This window comes from Ptychodera flava, chromosome 18 (assembly GCF_041260155.1).
Source record: "Ptychodera flava strain L36383 chromosome 18, AS_Pfla_20210202, whole genome shotgun sequence".
Lineage (NCBI taxonomy): Eukaryota > Metazoa > Hemichordata > Enteropneusta > Ptychoderidae > Ptychodera > Ptychodera flava.
Window position 1 is genome coordinate 29,108,321 of NC_091945.1, and position 16,154 is coordinate 29,124,474.

General features: G+C 35.3%; 1 protein-coding gene across 1 annotated transcript in view; it reads right to left on the bottom strand.

Annotated features, from left to right (window-relative positions):
- The window catches only part of LOC139117699 (uncharacterized), a 28,062-nt gene extending 12,961 nt beyond the window's left edge, over positions 1 to 15,101 (bottom strand). The window contains exons 1-4 of the mRNA XM_070680944.1: positions 15,090 to 15,101; positions 14,870 to 14,926; positions 2,852 to 2,914; positions 878 to 940 (exon numbers count right to left, since the gene is read on the bottom strand). Of these exons, the coding sequence (XP_070537045.1) occupies positions 878 to 940; positions 2,852 to 2,914; positions 14,870 to 14,926; positions 15,090 to 15,101 (195 nt within the window). The remainder of the gene's footprint in view (positions 1 to 877; positions 941 to 2,851; positions 2,915 to 14,869; positions 14,927 to 15,089) is intronic.
- Between the last annotated feature and the right edge of the window lie 1,053 nt (positions 15,102 to 16,154).

Below are 16,154 nucleotides of genomic sequence, written 5' to 3' on the forward strand. Positions count from 1 at the left end.
TCTGTTGATAAGCCACGCATTGAAGTTACCGACTCATGACTCATTTTGTGTGAGTGGTAAACAGTGGCTGTATCAGCGGTCAAATGCCTCTCTGTTGACTGGAAGGATGCCATTATCTCGCACCCTGTGTTCTGGCAATAGTGATCGGTTTCTTGCAAGACGAGGACCCCATATGATTTTCTTAAAAATAAGGGATATGCCTTTCCTAAGACTAGAGAGACTTTTCGTGTTTTTCTAACCAATGATTAAATGAGTTGGCAACATTAACATCTGGCTTATTTACACATTCTGTGTGTACTTAAGAAGAAAACGTGTATGATGGTCATGCAAGTGTTCGCAGCTAAGCTGAAAGACCTTTAAGTTTTGTAGATAACAGAGCACAATAAAAGAATATGTCTTTTGAATGTTTGGATAGAGGTGTCAAGTTACTAATCGAGTTGGTGAGAACTAAACGAGACTGAAGTTAATTAGGACAACAGTCTGGGTAAACAAAATTAATTACAATGTAATCAGGCGGAGGCCAATCAATTTTTTATGAGAAGAAAAGATAAGTTTTGGGTAGAAAGAATGAATGCAGTCACTCAGACGTTTGTGACGAACAGAACTGTAACTTTAGTCTTTGTTTAGATCTCATCAACTCGATAATTAATTTGATACACTATCCAAAAACTAAAAAGCCTTGGTTATCTTTATCTGTGATTTTTACACATCTTGTGTGTGCTTCACATTGATATACGCTACGCTACAATCTCGGTCACTAGACTTGGACATAATCTTCGAAAAGGAATGCAAAGATTATTTACGGCATTGAATAAAAGGAAATATGATCAAACGATAAAGTTTGGCCTTGATAATTCTTACAAAAGAATATACTTACCACTTTTGTCTCTTCTTCGGTGGCTTTGTCGCCTGTTCTTTCTTTCTCAAGTAGGGGGTCGTTCTAGAAAAGGACAGAATAAGGTACAACATGATCAGTTCTCCGCAAAGAAAATAAAAACGAAGTTATGACTCATTCTGACAGTCTTCAAGCAAACATTTAGGAATACATCTATACCATGCTGAAATGCTAAAATTCTGTCGTCAATATATTAACGATAGAATGACTGCCAAGGGTAGCAACATACAGGAAAGGTCATCAAAGGTGGACAGTTGCCTGAATGCTACGCTTTCTTTTTTTGCAGCACACATACAGGTCTTTCAGCTTGACTTTGAACAATTGCATGTTCATCCAACACGTTTTTTCTAAAATAAACACAGAATCTGTTGATACGGTGATCAGTGTGAAGGTCTTGAAGTCGCAAATAGTCTTGAAGTAAGTACATGAAGTGATCCCGAAAAAGTTTAATGAAAAACTGTACAGTCCCGTATTTATACTACATGGCCCTATCCAGAGGATAGAAGAACAATCTAGAATTCCTATTGATATGCTAATTACTGTTCCAAAAATATCTTCACTTGAAGTAAACATGACTTTCTAGTAAGTTCTGAACATGACTAATTGACCTCAAAGTTATGGACGAGAATGACCTTAAGCACGTGACCTGCAAGATGTTCTAGAATAATTAACTCGGGTCATTGGTGTAGGAGAATGCCCTACATAAAAGTGATGAACATGGAATTGTCGGCAGCCCAGCTGAAAGACCTGTAAGTTGATGTGTAGATAACATAGCACACTAAAAGAATATATCATTTGGATGTTTGAATAGAGGTGTCAAGTTACTAATCGAGTTGGTGAGATCTAAACGAGACTGAAGTTAATTAGGACAACAGTCTTGGTAAACAAAATTAAATACAATGTTATCAGGCGGAGGCCAATCAATTTTTTATGAGAAGAAAAGATAAGCTGTGAGTAGAATGGATGGATGCAGTCACTCAGACGTTTGTGACAAACAAAACTGTAACTTTAGTTTCTGTTTAGATCTTATCAACTCGATAATTCAGTGACTATCTCGCTATGATTTATCCTGCAGAATTGGAGATTAAAGGAACTATAGAAACGGCCTCTTCTGCTAGATATCTGGATATTTTCCTTGAATTTGACTCTAATGGTCACCTTACTACTAGGCTATATGGAAGAGAGATGATTTCAACTTTAGTATTATTAATTTCCCACATCTCATCAGCTTATGGGGTATACATTTCCCAGCTTCTTCGAAATACAAGAGCATGCAGTTTATATGGTGATTTTGTAGAGAGACATAGCCATCTCTCTTACAAACTGCTTAATCAAGGTAACACCAGAGAAAGACTTGTCTCTTCATTCAAACGCTTTTTTGGCAGGTATCACAAGCTGGTAAATAAATAATATATCTCTCTTCGACAAATGATCGCTGATGGCATCAGTGACATCGGGCCTTAGTTGGTGACCACTATACCTATTTGACTTACAGATTGATATATGGCGGGTGCCACATATTAGGCAGGATGCGCTTACAATTTTCGAAACACCTGACATCACTTCTTTGCCTTTTGGCCAGAGGTCCATATATCTTTTTTTCATGAATTTGACTTTGTTGTGTGTATCGGTGCTTTACTGTCTGTTATGTGCTGTTTTGTGTCTATGTTTATAACTAGTGTATTACGAATTTTGACCTAGTGTTATCGATTACCGATTGGTATGATTATGATTATTTTGATAGCCTATCCAAACACTCAAAAGCCTTAGTCTCTTTATCTACGATTTCTACACATCTTGTGTGTGCTGCAAATTGATATACGCTATGCTACGATGCCGATAACAGACAATTGGGAAAAAAATGCAAAAATAATTTACGGCATTGAATAAAAGGAAACATAATCAAACGATACAGCTTGTTTGGCTTTGATAATTATAACAAAAGGGTGGACTTACCGCCTTTGTATTTTCTTTGGTCGCTTGGGTGCCTGTTTCTACACTCTCAAGTGGGACATCGCTCTTGTAAAAAAACATAATTAGGCACAACATGATCATTTCTCCGCAAGGAAAATAAAAACTAAGTTATGAATCATTCTGACAGTGTTAAAGCAAACTTTGAGGAATATTTCTATACCATCCTGAACAGCAAAAATGCTGTCGCAATGACTGCCAAACTTGCAACACACAGAGAAGATCATGTGCTATGTTTCTTCTTTGTCTAGCACACATAAGCTGTGTAGATAACAGCAAACATACAGTACGTGTCTCTTTTAATGTTTGGATAGAGGTGTCAAGTTACTTTATCGAGTTGGTGAGATCTAAACGAGACTGAAACAGCTGGGTTAAAAGTAATTACAATTAAATTAGACAAAGGCCAATCATTTTTATGAGGCGAACTGATAAACAGAGAGTGGAATGATGGATGGAGTAACTCATGATCAGACGTTTGTGACGGACGGAAATGTAACTCAGCTCTATTGAGAGTGTATTAACTCGATGAGTAATTTGATACCCCATCCAAACACACATAAGACTTGGTTCGCCTTATCTACTATGCATATGATTTCTATACATTTTGTGTGTGCTGCACAAAAAAAGTAAACGTAACCTATAGGCAACTGTCAAGTTTAGATGATCTTCTCTGTAATAACAGAACTGCAATAATGTAAACTGGCTAACCATGAGTAGCAATAACACTATGAGTGATTCTGTCATTTACCATGACGTTTTCAGTGGAGATGTGGCAGGGACTGGAAACATTAAATTCTTCCGTTAAAGGACTTGAAATATATTCTCATTCCAACAACAAACATACAGCATGCACGTACACACAAAGAACGATGATTCCCTTTAAACAGGTATAAAAAAGTTCTGACTAGAGCATGGTAACACCGAAAACAATTAAATTTACATTGATCTATTGTTGGAAAGCTCGTAAATATATATATATATATATATATATATATATATATATATATATATATATATATATATATATATCTCGAAGTATACAGATGTCCTCGTGGGAAATTACAGTGCTCGATGCTAAAGCAGAGCGTTATAAATAAACAGATTACTTCAAGAACAAAGTATTGAAATCTATTACTTAAGTTTCATGCATCCTGCAATCCTAAGATAGAAGTGAAAGGATTACTAGCTCGACACTCACCAATCAGCTAAGCTAATTGCAGGGTTAAGTCGACATGCCCCTTGAAGGGTAACTGTCAAGTCAAAGGCGTGGTTTACAAGGCCAAAGTATAACCGGGGACAATGCAGAGAGGGTTTACATCGGCCTCACTGATAACCCCTCAAGACACGCTACACTAACCATATGAAATCGTTCCGTAACGAGAGATACAAAAACGACACTAAGTTGTCAAAAATTGTATGGAATTTAAGAATAAGGGCCAATTCTTTGACATTTCGTGGTCAATCATTGATAAAGCATTGAGCTACTCTAACATAAGCAAGCGATGTAATCTTTGTATATCAGAAAAGCTGCACATTATCAATGCTGACAAATCTACGCTGTTAAACAAACGCTCTGAGTTGGTTTCAAAATGTCGCCACCAAAACAAATATTATTTATCAAATTTAAACACCACCTACAAATAGAATGGTACGTCCCAATCATATATGTAAGAGCGTCGAGCTAGTAATCCTTTCGTTAGGATAGCAGGAGAAACATCCGATATGTTAGCGGCCCATGAACGATGTACTGACCAGTTTCCATGGTTACCCGGGCCAGTGAAGCCTTTCGATGTTTTCAACGTCAAAGTAGACGCTTAACGCTAGGTGTAAACTACCATGCGCGCACTGCTATTTTGGCTTTCGTTAAATCTGTTTGATGCTGGTCGATAATAGTAAAATTGATTGAAAATGCCTGATTGTAACTTAATGTCATATAGCATTAACTGTGAAGAGGTATGTAATGAAAATATTATTGCCTGAATACATCGGTTTATGTGTCCTCGCAGGAGAGACAATTTTCCCTCCTGGCGTCGGGCAAATTGTCACCTGCTCTCGGGTACCTAACCAAATATATTCAGGCAATAATGTAATATATATATATATATATATATATATATATATATATATATATATATATATATATATATATATATTATATATATATATATATATATTTTATATGATGTTTTCCGATTGTTTCGTTTTCTTTGTTATTCGATTACTTTTATTACAGAACTTAAATCTTTGTAATTCAACCTTTGACACACTGCTATCCTCATGATTAGTGTATTTCGTAGATACTTGGACAACTGTCTGCAGCAACACTGTGAAATGTATGAAACACCAAATATGGTGTGGTCGACAACTCGTACACTTGAAGTAGTTCATAGATCACTGAAGCTCAACGGAGAACTGAGAAGGAATCAAGATGGCAGAGATTACAGTAGCATCTGGTTCAAATTCACTTTACAGATTCACTAAGAACGATATTCTCAAGTCACAAAACGTTTCAGTTTAGTTTTTTTTTTGACAAAGCTCATTGCTATCTTTGGTCTGTCTCCGAATGCTTCTTTCACCACAATGTATAGTTCTTTAAAAAGCAGTTCTATTAACCTGCGCATTACTTTCTCGAGTGGTTTAATTATAACTCTAAAATGGAGCAGAAAACAGAACATCTGAGGAAATTTTTTGTGAACATTTAGTGATTCTGATTTAGAATGGTGAGTCATAAAAGTACGTGTTTCTAAAAAAAAATCAAAGAAATACACAATGCATATAGTCAATTTTTATATCTTATGAATGAATGCATCTCAAGACTATTTTCTCATGATTAGGTTGTGATAAGAAACAAGGCAGGGTGAATCTAGAGATCCAGTAAAACTTTCTGGATATGCACTCAGCGCCCACATTATTCTATTAGAAACTAAATGTTGTGAAGTCGTTTTATCCTCTTGTCATATTCTCCTAGAGGTTTTGAAACATTTGTTCAACATTTTGTTAGATTTTTACTCTCACATCACAGGAGATTAGCTTCCCTATGTGAAAGTGTGCATGGGCACTAAGCACCGGGTGCGCTTACTTCGACCATGGATCTGCGCGAAACCAGGACACCTCTAAGGCGTTCTAAGCTCCGACTCTACAGCTTCAGCGCTACTCAACTCGCTAAGTACAATCAGGTCCAATAGGCGATATATAATTATCTTGGTCTGTAACACAGGATTACGAGGGTGACACCTAGGATGGTTTACAATCGCTTGGAAAAGCATGGCTCGAAATTAACTTTTTCCCTGGTTGTCCACTTGGGCTACTATTTTCTGAAGTTGGTATAGCCCAGTGACAATGGCTGGTAGCCCATGCATACTTGAGTTTACGTATTGTTTTCATTAATAAGAGAAGAAAAAACTATTTATCGAGATTCTGCCAATGAAGTGAATTCGTTAGTTATTTGATGTAAATACTTGCACACCTTTATTACCCAAAGGAAACTGGTATAATTGACGACAGTGACACTAAAGAGTTTTGTGACCTATCACTGTATTGACAACCCATTTCATTCTCAGGGTTGCATGCCAAGTTTGATAGTCATCATGGCAATGACTGCCACCTTCTCAACAGCGCTAAAACAAGACCATGGACTTTCTGTAGCAGGGAGGAGTTTGCGATTGATACATTTAGATCAAAATGCAATGAAAATACATTTTCATTGGCCATCATTTTCTATGCTCGTCCAGAAGTGGAAGACTGGACATGGCACGCCAAGTACTGACTGAATTTCATGTCCCAGGCTTAGGTAGTCCATGTGGGCTACATTCCATGGACTTTGGTAGCACCAGGCAAAAGTTGGTAGTCTGTGGACGCGGGACTACCGCTAATTTCGAGCGCTGAAAAAGTCGATTTAGACGATCAGTCTTGACGATTAATGGTAATGTACTCGCTCGTTGAAGTATGCTGTCACTAGCCGACGCGCCGCTGGTCTGAACAGTAAACAATTCGTAAACAATCATTTCATGATGGCATATTCCACTTTAACCTACAGGGACACCTAGGGCGCATCGCGCGATTGTTTAAGGTCCCGGGTAAGGTACATGTTGCTCTTTATGCTGTTAACATAGTAAAGGTCAGCGGTCACATTGTTGTGTGACTCTGCATTGTTTCACGTCGAGTGTGTAAACGGCGCAACTTTCGAATGAATTTTGTCCACTGCACTAATTCCTTTGTCAGGAAAGGTTACCAATTCTGAATGTAGGACGTCCATTATCCCAAATATTTAATGACAGGACTACATGGAAAGCAACGGGATACTGGATATCGCCGATGAATTTGATGTCTGTTACAACGGTCCTTTGTTTGTGGAGTGACAGTGCTGTTCCCGATCTCGACAATGATGTTAGCACCTGTGATCATAGCGAGTCCTTTAAACTTTCATGGACCAATCCGAGGTATCCCTGAATCTTTCAAAGACTATACTAATGTGACCTTGGAAACTTTCAGGGACCACCCGAATGAGTCCTTGAAACTTTCAGGGACCACCCAGATGAGTCCTTGAAACTTTCGGGGACCACCCTGATGTGTCCCTTCATTTTTTTAAGGGACCACTTAGATATGACCCCTAAACATTTTTTAATGACTGGCCTAGAGAGACACTTTGAAATAGTAAAGAACATCAGATATGATCCCGAAACCTTCAAATGCATCCAGGTCCTCAAGTTTTACCTTTAATCTTGACATTTTCAAGAATGTGTATCAATGAGATGAATTATTCTTAAAAAATTGTCAAAAAAGATAAATTTACAATTTTTGAAAAGCAGATGGCTTTAAATACTACAATTTTTTATACTACTTTTACATTTAATTCGATAATTACAGTTTAAATAATTACTAAATGCCTTGCGTAAACCTCTTAGAGAGCATATTCTGTGACTTTTACTGTTCATTATGTAGTGCCACAAAGAAATACCAGCAATAGTGAATCAAGTGTAAATTACAATAACGATCATTTTGATTTTATCAAATAATGGCGAACTTTAAAATTAAGATGCAAGTTTGATAAATATCCACATTTCTTTATCATGATTTTAGAGAAATTGCAATTTTGGCAGCCTGAAATTGTCATGATAACATTTGTCGATTAAGTATTTTCTCTATTAACAAATGATAGTAGATTTCCATGGCCTTTCACATTACCTGAAGATGAATACGGCTATTTTTCAATCAAGTTCAAATTCACAACATACGGCGTCAGTCGCCTAGCGGAGAGCCAACAGACAGAAACGTTCGGCTAAATACCCAATCTCAAAAAGAGTGATTCAATAACCGAGCTAAGTTGTTACATTTTCTGACTGCGACCGCTCCACACATTGAAGAGTTCATGAAGCATCCATGCTCGCACACTGCACTCGCTATCACACATCGCACACAAACTTTATAGGCGAGCGGCAGACTCATCTATCTTTCACACTTAATGTACCCACCTTACACACGGCCACACCATACGTCATTTAGAGCTTGTTATCTCTACTTCAAGGAAATGGACGATGTGGAGCTGCCAAGTAGGGACATACCCCCTAATTTGCATAATACACATGGGTATCCAATTACATAAATGCAATATAAATTAGAAATTTCATTGTAAACTACTGTAAACATACTTTTAAAATATAAAGTGATATATCAATGAAAGGTATTTGCGTGTAAAATACATGGATATCCAAAGTGGTATTTGAATTGATTTCACTGAAATATTTCCATATTTATTGTGAAAAAGTTATTTTCCCCTTTTGAATAAAATATTTTAAAATTTTAACACATGCAGCCACGTCATACAGCCACATCATACGTCATTTGAAAGCTTATCATCACTACTTTATGAAAATGGACAATGTTTAGCTGTCAGGTAGCGCTATAGCCCCTAATTTGCATAATTTACACGGGTATCCAATTTGCATAAATGCGATATAAAATCAGAAATTTATTGTTAACTAATCTAAACATACTTTTAAACTGTCGAGTGATATAAGAAATGAAAGGTATTTGCATGTAGAACACAACTTTGATACCCAAAGAGATATTTAAATCGATTTCACTGAAATATTTTCATATTTATATTGTAAATTTTGTTTCCCTTTTTGAATAACAATATTTTAAAAATTTTAATACATACAGCCATATAATACAGCCACATCATACGTCATTTGAAAGCTTATTATCTGTACTTCATGAAAATTGACGATGTTGAGCTATCAAGTACGGTCGTAGCTTCTTATTTGCATAATCACATCGGTACGCCACTTTCAGAAATGTGATATAAATTTAGGAATTTTTTAACTACTTTAGCATACTTTAAACTACTGAGTGATATATCAAATGAAAGGTATTTGCATGTACAATATGTAATAGATACCCAAAGAGATATTGAAATGATTTTATTGAATTTGTTTTATAATTATATAGAAAAAAATATTTTCCCCTTTTTGGATAACTATATTTCAATACTTTTAACACTTAAATACAGCATACAGCCACATTATACGTCACTTGAAAGCCTATCATCTGCTATACGAAAATGGACGATATGCAGCTGCATAATGCAGCCGTAATTCTTTAATTTGCATAATGCACACGGGTACACGAGTCCGATATAAAATTATAAAAATCCATTGTTTTGTACTCTTCACTTGCTTTTAACTATCGAGTTATATATCAAATGAAAGGTATTGGCATTTAGAATAGAACTATGAATTTCAAACACGTATCTAAAATATTCTTATTGAATATTTTTATTTAAATCGCGAATATCTTGACTTATTTTTGATATTCATAAAATTGTGCAGTAAATACGAATAATGCCCTCATTATGCAATATAAGAATAAAGTATATACAAACTAAGAATAATTCAGCAACACACAGAACAAATATCGCTCTGACTGAGATTCAGAGACAATGTATGATTTTCATTGGAACCCAACACGAGCTTAATAAATTCATATCAAACATAAAAAATGCATCCTACTATGAAATTTTCGAAAGCTGTTCTCAAAAAATTACATCTTTAGACCTCATTATCTGTGAAGGTCATCGATGCAACAAATTAACATTCTCGACTTCAGAACACAAACAAAACCAACAGATACCAGGTTTCAGTTCATGCAATCAAACGGCAACATTCAAGGATTTGTTAAAGGCGAAACATTACGATACATTAGAACAATTATACCACAACAATACGGTACAAAATACAAGATTTTTTCGAGATAATAGTAATGAAGTAAAAATAAAAAGTAAAAGTAATTCTAGATCTTAACTTGTTTGATCATTTCTAACTTTAGAACAATCGGATGACATGTAATTGTTATTCGATTTTCATTGAATGCTTTCGAAACCTTGGAATCGCAAAAAGTAAAACGGAACCAAAACATTTTCAGGTCCCCTATAGGCAGATCAAAACTTTCGAGTACTCCTCTACTATCCCTCAAAATTTCGATTCCACGCCGAATTCCTCCGCCCCTCACCACCATTATTTGTGAACGTAGCCTAATCACATACATATGAAACAGAAATATAAGCGTTACACCTATGCCAAACAAAACCTACAACAGCTCGATCTCCGATTCACATGAGCATCAACAAACACAACCAGACCGAAACGGTAGACATTCTAGCTTCCTTACTTGAACAAACTTAACTTCAGTGAAACAACGTGGTCAAGTAGTGCACACGTTTCACCAACCGAAAATGAATTTTAAGCGACTGATGAAGACAACTCTATTCTCGAAAGGTAGAATCAAAGGATCGCAGTGTCACAGTAGTCTTCCCACTGAAGTGCGGGTTCAGGGCAGGATACGTAGATTAGGGGTAGGTCTCGCCATGGCAAATCAACACTACACAAAACAGCCAAACCTAAGATACACAAAATTCAAACAACTATAATATATGAACGATGTGTGGAGTTTGCTTTCTCTTGTTACATGTCACCAGTTGTGTCTGCTGTCAAATTAATCTTCTATGCACAGGCAGCTATAACTGTGGCAACCCTTTTACTCATGACAAAACTTTTTAAGAAGAGGATGACGAATTTGTAGAATTACTAGATGTACTGGAAATGCATGACACTGTATCGCCATGAATGACTTGGATCATGAATCATGCCATAACTTTGACTACAGCTTACTCTCACGTATTGTTTGGCTACATAGTTACTTTTCAACAACTACGATAGTGTTGTTCATGGGGCTCTTTCTTTATATTTTGATTTAATAGTAATTGGTGATATTTTCCCAACACATCTTTACGAAAAATGTCGGCGTTCAAATCATTAACCATACATATATATATATATATATATATATATATATATATATATATATATATATATATATATATATATATATATATATATATATATACATATGTATGTTATATATACATATGTATGTATATATTATATATTATATATTATAATATTAGTGTCGTTGCCTTGGTTACAACATACAAGGAAATGTTGGTATACTTGAGTAACATTAAAAGGTTTTCATATGTTGTGAATTGGTATATTATACTCCATACAAAGAGCATGTTTGGAGAAATACTCTCTGACCTAGACAAACTAGACATCGGTATCGGATAAAAATGCAGACAAGAAGAGCTATTCATATGTTTTGAAACATACATTAAAAAACAAAATATTCATTACACGGTACTCATCCGCTGTTTGTTCTCCGTGTTCTATGCACTTTTGCACATCATAATGCATGTGGTTGCATTGATACTGCTGTTAAAATTTTTAAAATACCGTTTTTCAAAGGGGAAAATAACTTTTTTCACTACTTATATGAGAATATTTCTGAGTAAAACCACTTTGTATATCTCTTTGGATGCGAATTTAGTTTTTTACATGCAAATACTTTCATTTGATATATCACTCTATAGTTTAGGAGTATGTTTAGAATAGTTGATGAATTTTCTAATTTTATATTGCATTTATACAATTACGTTCCTGTGTAAATTATGCAAAATTTAGGGATACGGCCTTACTTGATAGTTCAACATCGTCAATTTTCTTGAAGTACAGATAATAAGCTTTCAAGTGACGTATTATTTTGCTGTATGATGTGGCTGTATGTGATGAAATATTTATCATATTGTTATTCAAAAGGGGAAATATTTTTTCAATATAAATATAAAAATCGTTCAGTAAACCAGCCTGAACGGAGGGTACCCAATTAGCATATATTAATGGAATTACGTTTGAATTCAGACAGCGCCCTCTCGTCGGAGATTGACCGTTAGTAATTTTTCACGGAGATTTTCATCACTGAATTTTACCGTCATCGTTGGTCATCGTATCTTCTTTATGGTGATATTGAATGATACTGTTGGAAAGTATTCGCATGTAATTTGTTTTAGAATTTCTATGCTGTGAAACTGTCATTTTAACGATATGATTTGTTTTTTTGGGATCGACTGAAGGCCCAAGTTCAGCGATGCCGCAAATACATGCAATGATATTTACGCCCAAAAGAAGACCTGCAATCGATTTTTCGTTGTTTTAGAAATGTTCAGACGTAATTTCAGTTTGGCTCAAGTTCTGGATACAAACTTACAGACATTTAAACTTGACCCGTGAATCGGCGTTTCCATCATGGCGGTCTTCACTTCTGACGTACTGAGTACGTGTACGTGTGTGTATGTGCATAGGGATAGCCTATGTGTCCGTCCCCATGGGTGGGTAGGTGTTTTGTTGTATTGCTAATAAAGGTTTATTCTACCAAACTTTGGTGTTTTGGTCTTGCACTGCCCTTGACAATCTTGCGTAAACGTTTTATCAGCATGCTGCATCTATTATCTGACCAGTTTGATTGCCTAATTCGCCAAAGCAAGCAAGGTAGTAATTTAGTCTATTATCTGATGAGTTTGAGTGCCCAATTTGCCAAAGTAAGCAAGGGTAAATTACTAATCTGTGGACGCTGTCACCAGATTATCACCGGATTAACTTTGACAAAGTCAACAACGAGCGCACCAGCAAGGTATAACTGAAGCATGCTGATAAAACGTTTACGCAAGATTGTCAAGGGCAGTGCAAGACCAAGATCGTCCACCTTGGCACGATAATTGTGCCATCGTAAAAAAATTTGCACTCTCTTGTCAAATACTTTGAAAAATCTTAATAAATGGTTTATTGTCAATCAAAATCGGTATAGTTAAAAGAAGGATAAGTTTCTGTTTGAGTTCACGGCCTTGTTTTTGAGATCGTACGCCGGTCTCTCTCCCACACACACTTCCGCACTCAGCGAGGTAGCGAAAACGAGGCTCTCGAACACGATAAAATATGCAAATTTGGTACCCTCCGTTCAGGCTGTAAACCACTTTAAATATCTCTTTCGATATCCATTTCGCATTCTACATGCAAATACCTTTCATTTGATATATCACTCGATAGTTTAAAAGTATGTTAAGAGTAGTGAACAATGAATTTGTAATTTTATATTTCATTTATGAAAATTGGATACCCTTGTAAATTATGCAAATTAGGGGCTTTGGCCGTACTTGACAATTCAACCCTGTCCATTTTCTTGTGATAGAGATAATAAGCTTTCAAATGATATATGATGTAGCTGTATATTGTAGCTTTATGTGTTAAAATCTTTAAAATATTATTATTCAAGAGAGAAAATATTATTTTCAATATAAATATGGAAATATTTCAGTGAAACCAATTTAAATATGTCTTTGGATATCTATGTTGTATTTCACATGCAAATACCTTTCATTTGATATATTACTTGATAGTTTAAGAGTATGTTTACAGTAGCTAACAGTGCATTTTCTAATTTTATATCGCACTTATGCAAATTGGTACCCGTGTGAATTATGCAAATAAGGGGGATATGGCCCTAATTGGCAGCTCCACATCGTCCATATTCTTAAAGTAGAGATAATAAGCTTTCAAATGACGTATGATGTTGCCGTATGTAAGGTGGGTACACTAAACTCCTAAAATAATGCCCTTTTTGTCGATTTGCCGCTCGCCTATTATCGAAGCAATGAATACATAACTTTTCAATACATAAACATTCGATGGGTGGCATTTTAGATATCAGCGCCCCAAGTTACCCTATTACGTCAAGTTTTATGAAAATTGGACCTATTATTATTCGAACTATTATTTCTACTTAAGTTTTGTTAATTGTTTATATTTATTATAATATTTGGCTTTCAAATGGAGACAGGTACAAACACTCGTAAAAATGTGAAAATACACAAAAAAGCAACAACAACGGTAAACAAATGTTCTTTTCAACTGAATTAATGCCTAGTTTAGAAGAAGATGATTGTGTTTATCTTCAACTTTTACAAATAAAAAATATATAAGGGACACTATCTGTCAAGCCATCTGGTAAATATAAAATCTGTCTTTTAGAAAAGTGTATACACATTGTTTTTAAACCATGCTTATTTGGAGTTAAGTAGTATTTTCCAATCTTAAGACGTGAATCAGCATGGCCTTTATAATACCCCAAAAATGGAATATTCTAATGATACATATCAAATGGCGGGAACGAAAATTATTGTAATACATTGTACACAACACAATTGGAACACAATTTTGGATAATTGGATGGTGAAGTAATGTCGATATAATCGACAAATGTTATCTCATCTGTTTTTCTTTTATATTAAACACTTGTTTTTATGAGTAGTTTACGATATTGCAACATTCAGCTATATGGCACCTAACACTAAAGTTTGAGAAATTTACAAAATATGAAAATCGAATCATCCCAAATTAGTTCCAATTGTGTTACATATTCTTTAACTTTCGAGAACTTAATTCCAATGTCTCTTTATTGCCTTAACGTTAGAGATTTTTAGAGATTCTCTGTAAAGTTTATTAATACCCAGACCAGCCTCAAGGTATTTTGCCTCAGATTTTATATTTCAATGGGATAGCATGTGCTATTCCACCTACATCGGATATTTATGACACATTTGGTAACGGTTCATACCTTAATCACATCAGCCTCTTCGGCCTGTTTTCCACCGGCGTTCGCCGAACTCACATCCTACAAATCAAGGTAAAAAAAATTATATTGAGTTTTCTCAGCGATAACGAACGTGATATTCCTTTGGATGGGACCGTAATAAATTTAGATGTTCAAGTTCTCCAACAATGACTTATTCATTCGGCAACTTTCTTCACCGACATTTCAGAGTCCTTGTTCTTACCATCCAATGCATTATTGTATTTTAAGACTGATGATGAAACAATACGTTAACTTTACTTCAACAAAATGATAGACTGATACCTATCTACAAAGATACATCCTAAAATAATCTCTTTCGTAAAAATTTGCATACCTACATGTATAGCAAAATAGGCATATCAGCAAACTAAATTTGCCAACAAACCTATGATGCAAAGTCAAAAAATGAAAGAATTTCTGTTTAATACCTGTTTACATTTGACTTTAAGTAATAATATGACGCAAATCTCAAACAAGTTATACGGTGGTGGAAATATCATTTTCTGTCGGGTAAATTCCATCCAAATTTTCGATCTCTTTATATACCAACGTTTCTGGATATCTTCCTGGAAAGTATTAAAAAACAGTAAATAAAGTAAGACAACAGTCACATAAAATATGTGAAGAGAATATGAGTTTGTACAAATGATCATGGGCAAAACAATTTTAAATGACAAGTTCTTTGTAGTATATGCTCCTTGAGTGAAATCTGAAGTATAGAAATGAAAATAGCAACAAAGAAACAAACGACAAAACGCAAACGTTTCATTAATATCAGAGACCTGTGTTCAATATATGATTTGTTACATATAGGATGGAGCGACACAACTGAAATGTCATGTCACTTTAAGGTTCAAAGACAATTACTGAATCTCTCCAATTAAAGAACTCACTGCAGAAAAATCAAGCTCTTAACGCCATCAAAGTATACATTTTCCTAAAGCCTAGATATTGCCAATTATATTATAGCTTTGTCAATACCAGTGAATTTTGTGACGTCATATCAATACATTATTACTGATAATGTATTCCATTATTCAGCATTGCGGCCCCAAAGCGGGCAAGTTTTGTTTCAAGTTTGATATAGACGGAAGGGATGCAGTTACTTTTCATTTCCTTCGAAAATACATCATTTTTCAATTCAAAATGAACCGTGAAAGTGCTGGTCATTTTTGTGCTGAACGTGCGTGTTCAGGGCAGTGCACTGTGCAGTGTATGTACAGAGTCAGGGCCGATCATGCTGGACGACGCTCACTTGCTTCAAACT